The sequence below is a fragment of the Oncorhynchus mykiss genome, chromosome 6, assembly GCF_057628025.1.
Source record: "Oncorhynchus mykiss isolate SJ-2025 chromosome 6, ASM5762802v1, whole genome shotgun sequence".
Taxonomy (NCBI): Eukaryota; Metazoa; Chordata; class Actinopteri; order Salmoniformes; family Salmonidae; genus Oncorhynchus; species Oncorhynchus mykiss.
In genome coordinates, this window is record NC_143027.1 from 6,791,828 (window position 1) to 6,812,692 (window position 20,865).

At 40.0% G+C, this 20,865-nt stretch overlaps 2 protein-coding genes across 2 annotated transcripts; both read right to left on the bottom strand.

The window, feature by feature from the left end:
- Positions 1-2,841: 2,841 nt before the first annotated feature.
- Positions 2,842-7,367, bottom strand: LOC118964816 (uncharacterized). Its single transcript, XM_090236896.1, has 4 exons — positions 4,130-7,367; positions 3,264-3,545; positions 3,020-3,227; positions 2,842-2,866 (listed from the first exon to the last, which is right to left on the bottom strand). The coding sequence occupies exons 1-4, from the start codon at positions 7,365-7,367 to the stop codon at positions 2,842-2,844; spliced, it is 3,753 nt and encodes a 1,250-aa protein (XP_090093022.1).
- LOC149982727 (uncharacterized) lies at positions 6,448-9,124 on the bottom strand. Its single transcript, XM_090236903.1, has 2 exons — positions 9,042-9,124; positions 6,448-8,716 (listed from the first exon to the last, which is right to left on the bottom strand). The coding sequence occupies exons 1-2, from the start codon at positions 9,122-9,124 to the stop codon at positions 7,819-7,821; spliced, it is 981 nt and encodes a 326-aa protein (XP_090093029.1). The 3' UTR covers positions 6,448-7,818.
- Positions 9,125-20,865: the final 11,741 nt, after the last annotated feature.

The window sequence follows — 20,865 nt, forward strand, 5'->3', positions numbered from 1 at the left end:
TTGACTCCATTCCAACCATTATTATGAGCCGTCGTCTCCTCAGCAGCTTCCACTGTTGCAAAGAAAGGCAAATCCAGCTCATAAAGTGATGTAAGGGATAATCAACGAGGGACTATGAGTTCTATGGTAAATAATGAACACTGTGGAACTGACCTTCCATGGACTTGCATTATTTTCCAGAGAACCATAAAGCCCTGAGTTGATTATCCCTTTTATACCATGGCTATAATTTAACACATTTGCCGGTAGAAATGTGTTCAACATCCATTGAAGTAGCTAGCAAGTTTACTAGATAGCAACAGTAGTTGCCTTGGTAACAAACCAACATACTTGCTAGTTTAGATAACCAAACCATCAGTCCTAGCTTGCTATTATGAAAACCTAATTCAACAACACCAATAATGTTTTCAATTTGACTTCATTTGTAATGTCCAAAAGTCCAAACGTAATTACCGTGGATTGGAGGGAAGAGGTCTGTGAACCAATATCAGTTTGTTGTATTCATAAACGTGGAAGCTACTGAAGTTTTAGGGAAGCATTTTTCAGGTAAAGTCCATTCAAATTCATTAAAAATACAAAAAGTTATTTATATTTATTAGTGGGATGAGGTTCCTGAACCAATGATAGTTGTTTGTATTCATTAAAGTAATATGGGGTGGAAGCTATTGGCGTTTTAAGAAAGTATCTTTACTGTAAAGTCAATTTAAGTTGGTAGAATATCACCAAAGTCAAGAAATACAAAAGTAATTGCTATTGATTACAGGGATGACGTCCCTGAACCAATCACAGTTAGTTTAACTCATGAATGTCACATGGGGTGGAATCTATTGACATGTTAAAGTATTATTCATGCAAATTTAATGAATGTTTGTAAAAAAGTATCCAAAGTCAACAAATACAACACAAATTGCTGTTGATTGGAGGGATGACGTCCCTGAACCAATAACAGTTGGTTGTTTTCATGAAAGTCTAATGGGGTGGAAGATATTGATTTTGAGATATGTATACTGTAGATAAGAAAGTAATACTAAGTGTATGTTGTGTAGTAAGCTGTTAGGAGCCCATGTGCCTCACCCTAATAATGTTGTCCCTTTCTCCTCTCATAACTTAGCCTACTGCTCTGACTTGATGGTGCACATGTAGACTATAGCCTGTTTTAGAGATATGTAATCATCAAATATTGTAAGAGCTTTCATTGTCTGCTTATATGCAGTTATGACTTGGTGTACAGGGAGAATACTGTAAGAATGGCCCATGTTCAAAATTCTGTCGCTGTACATTTCAAAAGTGCTGAACAAATGGTTATATTGACGACGTTCATCCTAGCTCTCTCATTGTCTTAATCTAAATTACAGATATCCTGTAGTCCACTCGTTATCCCCTTGTGCCATAGTTTGTACATCTCAATTGTCAGTAGAAACCACATTTGTTTAAGCAAGTCAGCCATATCAGCTATGTTTTTTAAAGGATTCTCTCCATGGTGCTGAAATGAAAGCTCTGCTGTTGGGACAGCTTTATGTCGACCCTAACAGTTTGTGGGCACCGTTTGTTAAAGTTATAGTGCAATTAATGTATTGTTTAGTGTTGTGTTGTGTAATGGCTTTGCTGGTATTCATCTAAAACATTTTGGGGGAGTTTTCCCCACCAAGATGTACATGCTGCAATCACCACTGGGTGGGTGAATTACAACACACCAACCCTGTTACCTATAGATAGACAGTCTAGACATGTTTAAACTATTTACATGTGTTTGGTAAGCTTGCATTCCATTCCCCCTGTCACATGGGGATCTATGGTTGATTCTAGATGAAATAGTCAACTCTGTTACAGTCAACCCTGTCACTTTATTTGGCACTTAATAGGCACTTACTATAGTATGTATTTGTTACTTTGAGATGGAAAACATGTTTTATATTAAGTTGAACATGTGCTCTTTATGGCAGAATGTTAGAATTAGGTGAAATATAAAGTTACACTCCCCAAAAGGTACTCAATTGGTGGAATGACCCGAGTACTGAACTGGAGGTGGGAGAGCTAACGATGCTTCTACTGTTGCTCTCTCCTCAGATTCTTAGAGAAGCTATTTCAATCTGATATTTCTCCTATGGTCTAAAATAGATGTGTATAGAGGACTCCTCTCTAATATAACATGTCACACATTGTATCAAACTGATGGAATGTTAGGTGTCTCATTGAAAGTCTAACATCTACCATGACTACTGGATGTTTCAATTCTAATAAATAACAAAACAATCCACACCGTAACAACAATATTGCTTTTTTACTAAATGCTTTTATTAAAGAATAAAACTTTGCAAACAAAAAGGACATCATCAAACATCACTGGCCTGACTTGAGCAGCTCTGCCCGGGGATGGAGCCAGCAACTTAGCTGCTACCGGTCCGGTCCAGGCTACCTGCAGACCTCCTCCCAGACCTCCTTTTCAGCACCTCCCCTTAACAGGAGAGGTGGTGGAAATGATCAGAGTTGCATTCAACTTGAATAAAGATGAGAAACTCTGGTCTGTGGAGCCACTGGTCTGAGGGGAGGACTTCTGTTGAAACCATTTCCATTTTTGGGATATTTTCTAGGACTGTAGAGGAGGTAAGCAGAGATGAATTTAACTTGGATACAGATGAGAGTCTCTGTTCTTGGGAGGAGGGTCACTGACCTTCGATGGTTTGTTGCCTGATAAAGAGGATACTTGCTGGCTTGAGGAGACTATAATGTTTTGAGGAGGACATGTGGCTCGATGACTTAAAGAGGAGGAGGAATTATTGGGCGACACTTTTAATTACCAACGTAACCTCAGTGGAACTGTGGCTTCATCGAGTTCCAGCTCTAGGCAGACAGCACGTCAGGAAGGCTGTAAGACATCACAGAGACAGGTAAGTATCTATATATTTACATGTGTGTTGCATGTACACTAAACCCTCACAGTTGGATAATGTCACTTTTTAAAGTGATGACATGTATATTAACAGTGTAAAACATGAATAGATGTTTAAACATTCTTTACCTCATCCTAATTTTCTTCCAGATGCTTGGCTTTTTCTTTGTCTTGGAGATTGGCTCTGATGTTTCAGCCTCTTCTGGAGCTTCTAGCTGCTGGCTGTCTGGCCCCTCCTGCTGGTTCTCTGAACTCCCCTCCTGGTTCTCTGCCCATGCCTGTTGCCTCCTTGGCCTTTCCTGGTGGCCATCAGCAGATCCAGTGGGCTCTTGGCTTACTTGTTGGCCATTGGCCCACCCGGGCAACTCCTGACCGTGGTTGTAATCGTGGCTGTGTTGGGTGGTTAGACACCGGTTGTTGATTTGAGCATCAGCCTCCAGATTCATCTGATCCAGGTAGTTTTCCTTCATCCTCTCCCTCTCCTCCTTCAGTTGTTGATGAGTCTGTTTTTTAAGCAGGGACCGCTCTCTCCACTGCTTATTGAAATCCTCCATCTTCTTCCTTCTCTCTTCTGCCTTCAGCAGCTCCTTCCTCTTCTCCCTCTCTCTCTCTGCCCGGGTCATGGTGGATGTTAGCCTTGTGTGTCCAGGGATGGCTGGGAGGGGAGAAGAAGTAGAGTTTACATTCATCTTAGTGGATCTGGTATCAACTTAAATGTAATGGACACAGGGAATGAAGAATAGAAAACACAATTGGATCTCAATGATTCTTTACTCTTTTCAGTTGAGCAAGGCATGGAATTTGTCAATAAAGTGCAATAATTCCCATCCCGAATTGACCTGGCCCTAAGTTGAACATGAGTCCAGAATGGCACCTATTCTTTGTATAGTGCCAGGGCATATGTGATCACTTAGGGCCCCATGGCCACTAGTAGCCCCCGGATCCCCCCAAAACATGTTTTTGTGTGTGTGTTTTTAGGAACTCTTTCTGGGTCTCTACTTAGTCTTGAGAGTTAGACTAGTAGATGACACAAGGTACCATTTAAAAACGTGGTTGTTATCAGCAGTATTTTTCTTGTTATGTCAGTCAGTCACTCAATGAGCCATGTCAGCTAACATATTCTTTGGACAGTAGTTTTATATTGAAACAATGATGCAACATGATGACTGGTGTGGAACGTATGTGTGTAGAGGAGACTAAAGAGGATGATGTCATAAGTAGAGGGAAAACAGGTCTTACCTATGTGGACGATCTTATGGCCCTCCTCAGCCTCTCTCTGATACGTTCTCTCTATCTTTCTGATGTTCCTCTTCTCCCACTTCTTGTTCACCCAGCCCACAGCTCTCCTTCGGATACTTTTATCGGGTGGGAGAATGTCCTCCTTGTCATCTTCCTTTTCCTCCTCCTCTAAGTCACCCCTCTTGTACTCAAGGATCTCCCTTCTTTCCTCTTCCACCATCTCTCTTTTTTTTGCCTGTATTATTTCTTCTCTCTCTCTGATTAAAGATAAAAGGCATTTAATGGCTTTCTTTCTCTCCTCTCTCTCTTCCTCTCTCTGCCTCTCCTCCTCTCTTAGTCTCAACATTTCTTTCTGTCTAGCAATTTCAATCTCTCGTTTTTTATCCTGCTCCTCTTGTTGTCTTGCCCTCTCCTGTTTTCTTTCCATCTCCAGCCGTCTTTCCTCCTTCTCCCTCCTGATTTGTTGTCCTCTTTCTATGTGTTCTCGTTCCCCCTTCAACACTTCTAACCTCCTCTCTTTACGCCTATTGAAGACTTCCCGTGCTTTTGCTTTAACATTAACTACTACATGTTTCTTCATGCTTACTTCCTTTCCTCTCTCTTCTCTTTCCCTGTACTCTTCCTCTGCTTCCTTAATCACTTCCTGCTTTTCTTCCATCTCTCTCTCCTGTTCTATCTCCAGTTCATTCTGTCCCTCAATTTCCCCCAAAATATTTTTCTGCCCTTCCTTTCTTCTTCCTGCTTCCTCCCTTTCTCTCATAATCATCTTTTCTTTCTCCATCTCTTTCTGTTGCTGATCTTTTAATTCCATCTCTCTCTGATTGTCATTGTCTTTCTCCCTTTCTTTCTCCTTCTCCTTTTGTTTCTGTCTCTCCTCTTGTTGTTGTCGTCTGTGTATCTCTTCTATCTCTCTCTGTCTCTTGTTCTCCCTCTCTCTTCCCTCCTCCATGTCAATTTGCTTCTGTTTCCATATATTTTCTTCTTCTTGATCTCTCTCAAACATTATCTTTCTCTCCTCTTGTTGTCGTCTTTCTTTCTCTCCAATCTCTCTCTGTCTCTCTTTCTCTTCGATCGCTCTCTGTCTCTCTTCTTCTCTTTCTTCCTCTTCCATCTCTATTTGCTTCTGTTTAAATAGTTGTTCTTCATTCTCTCTTTCAATCTCTTTATGTCTCTCTTCTTCTCTTTCTTTCTCTTCCATCTCTATTTTCTTCTGTTTACATCTTTCTTCTTCATTCTCTCTTTCAATCTCTTTCTGTCTCTCTTCTTCTCTTCCGATATGTTTTTGTCTCTTTTCCATGATCTTTCTTTTGATCTCTCTCTGTCTCTCTTTCTCCTTCTCTTGTACTTCCTCTTCCATCTCTTTTTGCTTCTGTTTAAACATTTCTTCATCATTCTCTCTTTTGATCTCTCTCTGTCTCTCTTCTTCTCTTTCTTCCTCTTCCATCTCTATTTGCTTCTGTTTAAATAGTTGTTCTTCATTCTCTCTTTCAATCTCTTTCTGTCTCACTTCTCTTTCCATGTTTTTCTGTCTCTTCTCCATTCTCTTTCTTTTGATCTCTTTCTGTCTCTCTTTCTCCCTCTCTCGTTCTTCCTCTTCCATCTCTATTTGCTTCTGTTTACATCTTTCTTCTTCGTGCTCTCTTTCAATCTCTTTCTGTCTCTCTTCTTCTCTTTCGATATATTTTTGTCTCTTTTCCATTATCTTTCTTTTGATCTCTCTCTGTCTCTCTTTCTCCCTCTCTCGTTCTTCCTCTTCCATCTCTATTTGCTTCTGTTTACATCTTTCTTCTTCGTGCTCTCTTTCAATCTCTCTCTGTCTCTCTTCTTCTCTTTCTTTCTCTTCCATCTCTATTTGCTTCTGTTTACATCTTTCTTCTTCGTGCTCTCTTTCAATCTCTTTCTGTCTCTCTTCTTCTCTTTCGATATGTTTTTGTCTCTTTTCCATTATCTTTCTTTTGATCTCTCTCTGTCTCTCTTTCTCCCTCTCTCTTTCTTCCTCTTCCATCTCTATTTGCTTCTGTTTACATCTTTCTTCTTCAATCTCTCTTTGAATCTCTCTCTGTCTCTCTTCTTCTCTTTCCATAATTTTCTGTCTCTTCTCCATTCTCTTCCTTTTGATCTCTCTCTGTCTCTCTTTCTCCCTTTCTCGTTCTTCCTCTTCCATCTCTATTTGCTTCTGTTTACATCTTTCTTCTTCAATCTCTCTTTCAATCTCTCTCTGTCTCTCTTCTTCTCTTTCCATAATTTTCTGTCTCTTCTCCATTCTCTTCCTTTTGATCTCTCTCTGTCTCTCTTTCTCCCTCTCTCTTTCTTCCTCTTCCATCTCTATGTGCTTCTGTTTGCGTCTCTCCTCTTCTTCTTCTCTCTCCATCTCCTTCTTCTTCTCATCTTCTTCTTGTCTCTGTTTTGGTATTTTCTCCATTCTCTTTCTTTCTACCTCTTTCTGGTTGTTGTGCTCACCCTCCATCTTCTCCTCCATGTCCATTTGGTTCTGTTTCCATTTATATTTGTCTGTTTCCATATTTTCTAATTCTATCTGCTGTTCCTTGATTTTCTTGAAGACTTCCTCCAATTCAGACGTCTTTTTGTCATTGATGAGGGCTGTCTCCATCTCCATCTCTCTCTCAACTCTATTTTTCAACTCCTCTTCACTTCGTCTCCAATCATTTTCTCTCTCTCTGTCTCTATCAAATGTTCTCTCTGGTTCAGTCTCGTTTTTCAATCTAATCTCTTCTTTCATTCTCACAACCTCTCTGTCTAACACTAGTACATTTTGGTTAACCTGTTTCACTCTCTCATTCTGTCTTCTAAATGCTTCTTTCGCTCTTTCAAATTTGATTTTGTATTGAATCTCTTTTGTTGTCATATCTTCTTTCAGTCTCTCAACCTCTCTCTCTAACTCTTTTACCTTTTCGTTGACCAGTTTGACTTTCTCATTCTCTGCAATACGCACGTCTCTTTCTCTTTCAAATATGATTTCCTTCTCAATCTCTTTCAATCTCTCAATCTCTCGTTCTAATGATTTTATCGTTTCTTCTGCCTGTTCCACTTTCTTCTTCATTTCTTGTCTTTCCAATTCTGCTTTATTCTCACTTTCCATCTCCCTTTCTCTCTCTTTTTCCCTCTCTCTTTCCCTCTCTCTTCCTGTTTCAATAGGTTTGTTGTTCCAGGCCAGTCTTGGTCGCTGCTCCTCCATGACTTTCTGCCATAGCCTCAATCTCTCAATCTCTTGCTTCATTTTAAAAGGTTAAATTAGTGATAATCTATTACCAAGACATACTTTCAAAGGATTTGCAGAGAATGATACACAGAAATACAATCTAGAGCTAGGTAATTGAATCAAACACTGGACAACATCAATAGCAGGGTCATGTTGATCAATTCATCTGGACAATTCATTGTCAATTAATGTATTGACATGGTTTGAAAAAATTATGAGACATTTTATGGAATCAATTATGTCCAAAATGTGTACAAATACAAACACACAACCTTCTTGCCCATTCAGTTAGGGGTTTGAGAAATTCCTGTTACAATTTGTGTGATGTTACAACAATGTTGCCTCTGATGTTTATGCTTGTAGAAATTACTCCTACAAATGATGCTTCACTAATGCAACTATTTACAACCTGCACAGATACAGTTATCAACAACAACAACAGTAATGACGTTAATAAGGAAGTGTATATTCAACCGGCAGAAGAAAGGCATAGGGGTTGAGATAAATGAAGGTTAGGTTCAGGACCTAGGGTTGGGTTAAGGTAAAGGTTAGGTATAGTTTCAGTGAGGTTAAGGTAAGGGTTAAGGAAAGGAATAAAAGTTAACATTGGGTTAGCGTACCGCTGTCTGCCACTATTCATTTTCAGCTGGGTAAATATACACTGCCTTTTAATAATAACAATGACATGTCTTACGTGGGCCAGTTGTAGGTCCACCATCAGTAGATCCAGCAGTTGTTTGAGTCTGTGGATCTCCTGCAGTTTTCTCTGGTACTCCATTGCTTCTGTGGCTCTCTCTGCTTCCCTCTGTCTCTCTGCTTCTCTCTGTCTCTCTGCTTCTCTCTGTCTCTCTGCCTCTCTCTGTCTCTCTGCCTCCCTCTGTCTCTCTGCCTCCCTCTGTCTCTCTGCTTCTCTCTGTCTCTCTGCTTCTCTCTGTCTCTCTGCCTCTCTCTCTGCATCTCTCTCTCTCTCTGCCTCTCTCTGGCTCTCTTCCTCTCTCTGGCTCTCTGCCTCCCTCTGGCTCTCTGCCTCCCTCTGGCTCTCTGCCTCCCTCAGTCTCAGGATCTCAGCCTTCCACTCTTTCATGATACCCCTTTCTACTCTTCTTCTCCTCTTTTCGTCTTTTAAAAGGGCTCTGAGATGGTCTGTCTCAGACTCTAATTGTTCAATGATCTTGTCCTTCTCTGTTCCACCATTCCTCTTCTTTTTTTCCTCCTCCCAGAGGCACACTTGGAGTCTGTCCATCTCCTTCTTCTGATTTCGGATCGTTCGATCCTTCCCCATCAACTCAAGCATGTGGGCTTCCTTCTCTGTATAGGTCTTCTTCTCTTCTCTCGGGAAGTAAACCTCCATCTCTGCCTGCTTGTAGCTGGGAGCAAAGGAATGTCAACACATTATTTAGGAAGTGAACTCAGACAATTTACTACAATATTAAAATAATAATTTAACTTCTGCTCAATTAATAATACTTTAATACTTTAATAATAATCAATTAATACTTTAATAACACAAATCACACAACTGTGACTTACAGTACGTGAATGTGATGAGTTGACTGTCCATGATGGCCAGAGGTGGGTAATGTGTCACTCTGGTCCAGGGCGTTACGTACAGCTTGCAGACACTGAGCCTTCCTTCAGCAAGCCGCACATAATGCCCTGGACCAGAGCTAGGTTATGTGATGAAGGACTTACAGACTGTTCCACATGATAGGAGGGGGTAAGAAGACAGTCCCAGTAGGAGACGGAGATCGTCCAGAAGAAGAAGAGGTGTCCATCTCGTCAGAGACTGCAGGAAAGGTCTACACGTTTTATTTCTGGAAAATAAAGAGATGCCTTCGTTCAGCAACAATGTGTGTTTCTATGTTTCTGTCACTAGATGGTGCCATTGTACACAACATTTACTCACCAGGTCAGTGAATTCAGAAACAGTCTTCAGAGTTGAGTCCTCAAGCTCTAGCCTACAACCCATCATGCATCAGCACAACTAATATAATAATATCTCATCACAGTACACCTGAATTGTGTTCACAAAGTGTTTCAGGGTAGGAGTGCTGATCTAGGATCAGGTCGCCTCCTGTCCATCAAAATGTATTCAGTTTAATTTAAAAGACCAAACTGATTATTGATCAGCACTCCTTCTATGAGACTTTGTGAATATGAGCCTATGTGAAAGAACCTTTCTGGCATATGGTGGCTAGACAGTACACAGACAATTCAGATAGTCCGACAGACAGACAGAAGAGTAGATACAGATGGAGTGATTGATAGCAACAGAAATAACGAAGCGGATGGTTAATGTATTGTAAACTTTTGTAAATATTTGACTCACCTCAAATCACACGTGTCAAACCTCAGTTTTAGTGTTGAACCGAATAATATCCTCGGCATTAACTTTCTCTGGTCTGGAGCTGTATTGTTGCGTCATTTGGAACGCTTGAGCGTCATAATCCGTTCACCGCGCCTGCTTGATTGACAGCTAGGGGTTCTCCTGCGCATCAGTGTCCAAAAGTCGATAATGTTTAGCTACTCATAATTGATAAAGTCATTTATAACTATTTTCACTTGACTTTTATTTCGTGTATTTTTGCCTAAGGTTATTTTGAATTCTATGTTGTGTGATTTGTCTTTGTATGGGCCTAAAGTTCAATGAAATACAAACAGCAACCATAGCCTACAAACATTTCCCACACAAATACAAATGTGGGTGTTTAGTGAGAACACAAAATAATAACATTACAGCCATAACTGTACAAACAAACATACAATCACAACTCTCTCCCCACTATTTATTGTTTCTGCAGTGAGGATTCACCCCCTTTAGAGAATGATGTTGTAATTTATCTACAGAAAAACGTTGTTCTGAGCTCAACAAGCAGTAGTAGCAGTTTGCAAATCATAGAGCCAGATGAATGGCTCTTTCACCGATGCAATTCGGTTCCCGAGGTTCAACAAAAAGATCCGTTCAAAAAGAGCCGTTCGTTCGTGAACGACACATCACCACACTGTAGTTCTCCACCATTTCGTATCGTGAGCTGGAGGAGCGTTCGTCCAACTTCTCATCCAAGTAAATGGCAGCGGCGCATCATCCATCCGATGAACTCCCAAGGGACTGGGAGGATAGTTCACGATGCAACAAGCGTTTGGGGAGGACATCCATTGTAACGCAATTACTGTTTTTAAATTCTTGAGGGATTCTTGCTCCAGGGGAAATCTCAGCAGTGATGTCTCTGCTGTGCGTCAGAGGTGGGATCTTTTCCTTCTTCACTATGCTTATTATACTGTACATATCGGTCACATTAATGACATTGCACTCAGGAAAATTTTCTGTAGGCTATTGGGGAGATGCGCATAGCCCGTTGAGTTGTCACGTTCCAGTCCAAACATGACCTGGGATGTGAGAAGGGAGCTATTCTATAACACATGTAGATGACATGTTGTCTTTATATGTAGATTATATTTTGGTTTTATATTTCATATTTGATTGATGATTAGGCCTATAACTTTTGATTCCACTTTGGCAACCTTGCACCATATTGTCCTCTCTTGCTATATCTTAAACTTTATGCCCTTGTGCAGATCTTCTCTCTAAACAATAGTCATGATAGTTTGAATGAGTTGAGTAAACTACACTGTTGTTAGCTTCTCAGTCTGTACTGTACTGTCCCTGGAAGACTCTCCACATAGTTCACCTAGATCCAGTCCACTTTGTACCACTGGTCAACTAATCATCCAAACCTCTGATTAGTGAATCAGGTGTGCTGGTGGTGGAATACATGATATGAGCTGGTTAGGGGGAGGACAGGTTTGAGAAGGGAAAGACGAAATTGACTTTTCTGACCAACATCCCATTGACAGCCCATCTGGCCAAAACTTAAAACGGACTCTAACCTTAACCCTAACATGAACCCTAACATGAACCCTGACATGAACCCTAACATTAACCCTAACATTAACCAAACCCTTAAGCCTTAAAGGTAGTCTCATCAGTCATCAGACTGTAGTTTCTCCCTGTGTGTCCAGTAAACCTCCTCTCATCATGGGTGTGATTCAGACTGTAGTTTCTCCCTGTGTGTCCAGTAAACCTCCTCTCATCATGGGTGTGATTCAGCCTGTTGTTTCTCCCTGTGTGTCCAGTAAACCTCCTCTCATCATGGGTGTGATTCAGACTGTAGTTTCTCCCTGTGTGTCCAGTAAACCTCCTCTCATCATGGGTGGGATTCAGACTGTAGTTTCTCCCTGTGTGTCCAGTAAACCTCCTCTCATCGTGGGTGGGATTCAGACTGCAGTTTCTCTCTGTATGTCCAGTAAACCTCCTCTCATCATGGGTGGGATTCAGACTGTAGTTTCTCCCTGTGTGTCCAGTAAACCTCCTCTCATCATGGGTGGGATTCAGACTGTAGTTTCTCCCTGTATGTCCAGTAAACCTCCTCTCATCATGGGTGTGATTCAACCTGAAGCTGGAGAGGCCAGTAGCAACCAGCCCGACCACTTTATTACTAGTTGGGGATGGATAGTATCTCTAGAGGTACAGTAGGGCATTTCCATGTGAAAGGATTGTCTATTAGGTATTTGTTGTGAAATGGTTAGATATTACTTGTTAGATAATACTGCACTGTCGGAACTAGAAGCACAAGCATTTCGCTACAGTCACAATAACATCTACTAACCATGTGTTGTGACGAGTAAAATTAGATTTGATTTGAGCACCAATTATAATTTTCATAAGAGCATGTGTAATTTGGGTGTGAAATGAAATCTAAGAGTGTATATTTTTGGTAAATGTAATTCTAGATACATTTTTCAACCAGTGAAGGCTTTGATTTCTGGGTAAACAGATGGAAAAGGGATCTTAGAAAAGATTAGCAGAAAAAGTCTTAAGAGGTCCAATATCAGAACTACATAAAAACAGAATCATGTTGACATAAAGACCCCTGACTACTAATATCAACACTTACATTTGGGTTTGGAGAAATCGTTTTGGTAATATTGTCTTGTGCCTTGTAATTCCGTTACCAAAAACCCACATAACTTCAAGATATTTTCACATTTGTCTTTGTGAGGAGGGGGGATAATGAAAGTTCACAGAAGTAACAAGTAGTGGTGGAGCTAACAATTAGTTCTAGTGATTTTTCTGATGTGTATTTTGTTTGTGAATTATTAAGTGATTACAACTCATAATTCCGTTGCCAAATTGGTCGCTGCATCAAAACCAAGTATCCATTACAACTCTATTGTTGCATTACATCTCCACATTTCATATTCCAGTATCAAAAAAATAAAAGGTCTGAGGTTAAAATACTATCACCACACATCTACACATTCACATTATATATAACTCACTGTACTATCAGTGTCAATTTGGAAAAAGCTATACATTACTGGAGGCCTGTGCTAAACGGTGCTACAACCATTATATTATAAACCACTAACATGTAAGCTGATGTTGACTGAAATCAACTAACCTAGAGCTAGCTAGCGCTTAGCCACGCTAAATATGGTTAGCATCAAGCTAGAGAACTGTTAAATGCTATTTTTGTAGAAATATCAACACATTTTATCGAGACATCACATATTTACATATATTACCTGAACTAAACTGAGTCTTTGATAGAAAATAAAACAAATAGGATCTAAAACTTTGTTGAAACAAAGTACAGAAAGTTCAGACGCCATCTTGTTCCCTTCTCTTACATGTAAACCATTAGCAACCTAGCCAACCTCCATTACTTACAATGGGAAAATACCAACCGGTTTATCACTCTGTTAAAACTCCCTTCAATTGCCTTCAAATGTGACCAAACTCATGGACTATGTAGTTAACCATGTTACCTCAATGTACTGATAGTCATATTGGACTTTTGCACATTACGTAACTGAATTAATAGGGTAAAATGATGAGACGGAGAAATGTTATTAGTTTTCAGTAGTAGGCATTCTCCAAGATTGAAGAAGAAACCTCTAAGACCTCACGATCTCACTAACGCCCCCCATTGACGTCACAGCTCCCCCTAGCAGCAGTAATCATATACATTACTTTAAATGCAAATACCTGGGAGGCCTAGAAAATGATACAAGGGATGGATCCATCAGATAACAAATGAAATAAAACATAAAGAATATGACCATACAAATTTGTGTGTTGCACATATACACATGGCATATGCTTGGGTGCCACCTTGACATCTCTGATCTGCTTGCCTCAGTGGTGGAAAAAGTACTCAATTGTCATACTTGAGTAAAAGTAAAGATACCTTAATAGAAAATGACCCAAGTAAAAGTGAGAGTCACCCAGTGAAATACTACTTGAGTAAAAGTAAAGATACCTTAATAGAAAATGACCCAAGTAAAAGTGAGAGTCCCCCAGTGAAATACTACTTGAGTAAAAGTCTAAAAGTATTTCATTTTAAATATACTGAAGTATCAAAAGTAAAAGTACATTTAAAAATCCTTATATTAATCAAACCAGACGGTACAATTTTCTTTTTTTAAAATGTATTTGCTGATAGCCAGAGGAACACTCCAACACTCAGATATAATTTACAAACGAAGCTTCTGTGTTTAGTGAGTCCTCCAGATCAGAGGCAGTAGGGATGACCAGGGATGTTCTCTGTTTAGTGAGTCCTCCAGATCAGAGGCAGTAGGGATGACCAGGGATGTTCTCTGTTTAGTGAGTCCTCCAGATCAGAGGCAGTAGGGGTGACCAGGGATGTTCTCTGTTTAGTGAGTCCTCCAGATCAGAGGCAGTGCTAAAAGTGTTTCATATTATTTCAGATCATCTTAACTCCCCACCACCAATGAACCATTTATTTTATTACAGAAAACCACTGAACCACCACTGCAATATAGACCTACACTAAGAACAAGGTGCTTTCTACAACCTAAAAGGATTATTCCTCTGTCCCCATAGGAGAACCCTTTTTGGTTCCAGGTAGAACCCCTTCTGTGTCTAGGTAGAACACTTTTGGGCTCCATTCCACAGAGGGTTCTACCTGGAACCAAAAAATATTTTCCTTTGGTGACAGCCAAGAACCCTGTTGGAACCCCTTTTTAGAAGAGTGTCCTCAACAAGTTCAACCTGTTAAGTTTACACCATTTCATTCTGTCCTCAAACTGCTGATTGGTATTCAAGATAACATGCAACATAGCACCACCACCGTTGAAGGTTTTCATCAACCTCTTAAATAGCAGTGTTCCAAGATCCTCCACCAGGGGTGACTGTAGTATCCTCAAATGGACAGAAAGGAGACACAAGAGGGCCCCCACACTCATTTTAGATCCCAAGGGGTCTTTATTTTCATACTGGATGTTCTCAACCTCATCACTATCTCCTTTGTCATCTTCCATTCATGGCATTTCAACATTAAAACAGAGGGGCACATCACACTCATGTCTTTTTTTGGAACTCAAACCACACACACACTATTATAGCATCTTGTTTACATTTCTCACATTGTAGGCATCCAGCTGAGGCCCTGGATGGACCATATTGCAATGAGATGGGCACAGGGGTATGTACAGTTAATGTCGGGAGTTTACACACACCTTAGCCAAATACATTTAAACAGAGTTTTTCACAATTCCTGACATTTAATCCAAGTAAAGATTCCCCGTCTTAGGTCAGTTAAGATCACCACTTTCTTTTAAGAATGTGAATTGTCAGAATAATAGGACAGAGAATGATTTATTTCAGCTTTTATTTCTTTCATCACATTCCTAGTGGGTCATAAGTTTAAATACACTCAATTAGTATTTAGTAGCATTCCCTTTAAATTGTTTAACTTGTGTCAAACGTTTTGGGTAGCCTTCCACAAGCTTCCCACAATAAATTTGGTGAATTTTAGATTTTTTTTTGTTTCATCAGACCAGAGGACATTTCTCCAAAAAGTACGATCTTTGTCTACATGTGCAGTTGCAAACCATTGTCTGGCTTTTCTATGGTGGTTTTGGAGCAGTGGCTTCTTCCTTGCTGAGGGCCTTTCAGGTTATGTCGACTCGTTTTACTGTGGATAAAGATATTTCTGTACCTGTTTCCTCCAGCTACGTCACAAGGTCCTTTGCTGTTGTTCTGGGATTGATTTTCACTTTTTGCACCAAAGTACGTTCATCTCTAGGAGACAGAACGCGTCTCCTTCCTGAGTGGTATGACAGCTGCGTGGTCCCATGGTGTTTATACTTGCGTACTATTGTTTGTACAGATGAATGTGGTACCTTCAGGCGTTTGGAACTTGCTCCCAAGGATGAACCAGACTTGTGGAGGTCTACAATTGTTTTTCCTGAGGTCTTGGCTGATTTCTTTCGATTTTCTCATGATGTCAAGCAAAGAGGCACTGAGTTTTTAAGGTATGCCTTGAAATATATCCACAGGTACACCTCCAATTGCCTCAAATTATGTCAATTAGCCTATCAGAAGCTTCTAAAGCCATGACATCATTTTCTGGAATTTTCCAAGCTGTTTAAATGCACATTAAACTTAGTTTATGTAAACTTCTGACCCACTGAAATTGTGATACAGTTAATCATAAGTGAAATAATCTGTTGGCACATTTTTGGGGAAAAAATAACTTTAGATGTCCTAAACATCTTGCCAAAACTATAGTTTGTTAACAAGAAATGTGTGGAGTGGTTGAAAAATTAGTTTTAACGACCTAAGTGTATGTAAACTTCCGACATCAACTGTATGCACTAGTCCTTTCTAGTGGGGCGACAAATGAGTTGAACAGGAGAAGAGGATGAGGTTGGTGGTGGAGGAAGAGCAGTGGGGGTGGTGGGTAGAACAGCTGCAGTGACGTTGATTGGTTGCTCTGGCTCATCACTTGTTGACTAAAAGAAAGAAAGATTTAGACATTTGTTGGACATTGCCATAGTTCAACAGCTGAAAAGCCTTCATTAACATACTCCCAGAGATAGAAAGACATCCAGTATTCACTGAATGAAGGAGCCTATTTACAATTTCATTCATCAATTAAATAAATGATACTATAGTACATTCAATGACGTTATTATTGTAGACTATAGGCTACTCCTGTATCTACCTTCTACAATACCGTCATCATTGAATGAAGCAGCATACCCATCCACATTTATAATGGTAGTTGTGGTGTTGGTAGGGATGGTAAGTGTGATAGGTCTGGTGATGGTAGGGATACTAGGTGTAATGATGGTAGGTGTGGTGATGGTAGGTGTGGTGACAGTAGGTGTTGTGATGGTAGGTGTGGTTATGGTAGATATGATGATGGTATTTGTGGTGATGGTATGTATGATGGTAGGTGTGATAGGTGTGGTGATGGTAGGTATGGTGGGTGTGGTGATGGTAGGTGTGATGGTAGGTATGGTGATGGTAGGTATGGTGATGGTAGGTGTGGTGATGGTAGGTGTGATGTAGGTGTGACAGCTGTGGTAGGTAGGTGTGATAGTTGTGGTAGGTAGATAGGTAGGTGTGGTGATGGTAGGTGAGGTAGCTGTGGTGATGGTAGGTGTAGTGATGGTAGGTGTGATAGGTGTGGTGATGGATGGTTTGGTGAAGGTAGGTATGGTAGGTGTGGTGATGGTCGGTGTGGTAGGTGTGGTGGTAGTTGTAGTAGGTACATTTGGTAAGTGTGGTGATGATAGATATGGTAGGTATGGTGATGATAGGTGTGGTAGTTTGGGTAGGTAGTTGTGGTAGGTAGGTGGGGTAGGTTTGATGATAGTAGAAGTGATAGTTGTGGTATTTGTGGATTGTAGGTGTGTTGATGGTAGGTGTGATAGTTGTGGTAGGTCGATGTGGTAGTTGTGGTAGGTAGGTGTGGTAGTTGTGTTAGGTAGGTGTGGCAGTTTTGGTAGGTAGGTGTGGTCGTTGTGGTACATACGTGTGGTGGTTGTGTTAGGTAGGTTAGGTGATGGTATGGTTTTGTAGTTGTGGTGATGATAGGTGTGGTATGTGTGGTAGTTGTGTTAGTTTTGGTAGGTTGGTGTGGTGGTTGTGGTACATAGGCATGGTAGTTGTGGTAGTTGTGATAAGTAGGTGTGGTAGTTGTGATAGCTAGTTGTGGTGATTAGGCTTGGGCAGTATCCAGATTTTCATATTGTCATACCATCCTTCTCTCATACCGGGGTTTACAGTATTACCGGCATAGCACATGAGGGGGTGCTAAAAACACAAGAAAAACCTATTGCACTCTATTACCAGAATGCTAACAAATTAGCACAAACTGATAACAGATTCACATAGACGCTGTTAGCTAAATGCTAACAACTGAAAACGAACAAACTAATTGCAAAGCAGTGGAGGCTGCTGAGGGGAAGACAGCTCATAATAATGTCTGGAATGAAGTCAATTGAGTGGTATCAAACACATGGAAACCACATCTTTATTATGAGCCGTCGTCTCCTCAGCAGCTTCCACTGTTGCAAAGAAAGGCAAATCCAGCTCATAAAGTGATGTAAGGGATAATCAACGAGGGACTATGAGTTCTATGGTAAATAATGAACACTGTGGAACTGACTTTCCATGGACTTGCATTATTTTCCAGAGAACCATAAAGCCCTGAGGTGATTATCCCTTTTATACCATGGCTATAATTTAACACATTTGCCGGTAGAAATGTGTTCAACATCCATTGAAGTAGCTAGCAAGTTTACTAGATAGCTACAGTAGTTGCCTTGGTAACAAACCAACATACTTGCTAGTTTAGATAACCAAACCATCAGTCCTAGATTGCTATTATGAAATGATCAAAAGTCCAAACGTGATTCATTAAAAAAATATAAAGTAAAAAAAAAAATACAGAAAGTGATTGACGTTTATTAGTGGGATGAGGTTCCTGAACCAATGATAGCCAGCAGCATACCACCCTGCATACCACTGCTGGCTTGCTTCTGAAGTTAAGCAGGGTTGGTCTAGGTCAGTCCCTGGATGGGAGACCAGATGCTGTTGGAGGGCCAGTAGGAGGCACTCTTTCCTAAAAGAGTAAAAAAATATCCCAATACGCCAGGACACTGCCCTGTGTAGGGTGTTGTCTTTTGGCTGGGATGTTAAACAGGTGTCCTGACTCTCTGAGGTCATTAAAGATCCCATGACACTGATCGTAAGAGTAAAGGTGTTAACCCCGGTGTCCTGGCTAAATTCCCAATCTGTCCCTCAAACCATCTCAGTGACTTAATAATCCCCAGTTTACAATTGGCTCATTCATCCCCTCCTCTCCCCTGTAACTATTCCCCAGGTCGGTGCTGTAAATGAGAACGTATTCTCAGTCAATTTACCTGGTAAAATAACAGATGAATAAATATAAATAAAAAATGTATTCATTAAAGTAATATGGGGTGGAAGTTATTGACGTTTTAAGAAAGTATTTTTAATATAAAGTCAATTTAAGTTGGTAGAATATCACCAAAGTCAAAAAATACAAAAGTTATTGCTATTGATTGGAGGCATGAGGTCCCTGAACCAATAACAGTTGGTTGTATTCATGAAAGTTATATGGAGGGGAAGATATTGATGTTTTTTTGAAGTACTTTTATGTAAAGTGATTTATTTTACATTTTGTAGATTTTACAGAAGTAAAATAATGTAACTAATTGCATTTGAGAAAAGAGGTCTCTTAACAGTGTCAAATTTGTTTGAGATCTCTATGTCATGTCGTTGAGAAGGTATTGATATTTTTCATTTACAGACAATTGTATGCGATGCAGTTTTAAGACGGTTCCTTAACCCTCTGAGCAGAGGATGGCACATTTTTAGCTACATTTCACCTCCAAAAAGTGAATATGACACCGAATGGTAAAAACAAGTTGTTTAACTTATTCACTATCATCAGCTGATTTAGAATATTACATTAATATATATATTTTTTTCATTTAACCTTTATTTAACTAGGTAATTCAGTTAAGAACAAATTAGTATTTACAACGACGGCCTACAAACAGTAGGTTAACTGCCGTGTTCAGGGGAGGAATGACAGATTTTTACCTTGTCAGCTCGGGGATTCTATCCAGCAACCTTTCGGTTACTGACCCAACACTCTAACCACTAGGATACCTGCCGCCCCCGGTAGCCTAGTCAACCTTGCATGTTCCGTTGAAGAGGTTTGAAGAGCAAAGTCTGAATCTTTAATATAAAGCTAACTTCACCACTGTAAAACACTGTATGATTAAATCATTCAATATTGATTGACCAATAAAAACGTTGAGCTCATCTTTTAATAATAATGTATTCATCATAGAATCATCTTTGATTATATTGTTGTCAGTGGCGAGCCGTCATTTAGGGCAGGTGGGGCGGAGCCACACCCGTTTTGAGCCCCACGTGTTTAACAACAATATAAATATTTATATGTTGCCTGCTTTGCATGTTATTTTGGCAATGTCTACTTTTTAAAAAATCATTGAGTTAATAAAGCTGCACAATGTTCTCTGGTTGCGCCGTGATTGGTTCAACATCATATTTTCAAAATCATAGCTACCAAGCTAGCAGTCATCATCATGCATCCAGTCAACAATCTACTGGCAAATCCTTTTCAATCCTTGTCATATGAAGATAAATTATAGATAAAAAGTATCAGTGGTCATCAACCTTTCCAAATAAACACAAAAAGTTGAAAATCGCAAATTCAACAATGAGTGGTTTGGAAGGAATCAGTGGCTAACTGCAAGCTAAGCTAAAGCTTAACAAAGCAATCACTAGCCTGCTATTCAGCATGATTCCTGAGTGGTTGGAAGCTTCTCTATAAATGATGTAATATGCCAGGGAGTGTCATGTTCTGACCTTAGTTCCTTTATTATGTCATATTGTTAGTTTGGTCAGGGCGTGAGTTGGGGTGGGGAGTCTATGTTATTTTTTCTATGTAGTATTTATGTGTTTGGCCTGGTATGGTTCTCAATCAGAGACAGATGTCGTTCGTTGTCTCTGATTGAGAATCATACTGTTTTCCCCATTTTAGAGGTGGGTGATTGTTTTCTGTCTCTGTGTATTCACCAGACAGATCTGTTTTGTTTTCGTTCGTTGTCCTTGTTATTTTGTTTTTTGTGTTCAATGTTAATAAATGATCAACATGGACACGTATCACGCTGCATATTGGTCCGATCCTTCATACTCCTCGTCAGAGGAAGACGAATATCGTTACAGGGAAATATGTATACTGTATCTAAGAAAGTAATACTAAGTGTATGTTGTGTAGTAAGCTGTTAGTAGCCCATGTGCCTCACCCTAATAATTTTGTCCCTTTCCCCTCTCATAACTTAGCCTACTGCTCTGACTTGATGATGCACATGTAGACTATAGCCTGTTTAAGAGAAATGTAATCATTGAATATTGTACGAGCTTTCATTGTCTGCTTATATGCAGTTATGACTTGGTGTACAGGGAGAATACTGTAAGAATGGCCCATGTTCAAAATTCTGTCGCTGTACATTTCAAAAGTGCTGAACAAATGGTTATATTGACGACGTCCATCCTAGGTCTCTCATTGTCTTAATCTAAATTACAGATATCCTGTAGTCCACTCGTTGTCCCCTTATGCCATAGTTTGTACATCTCAAT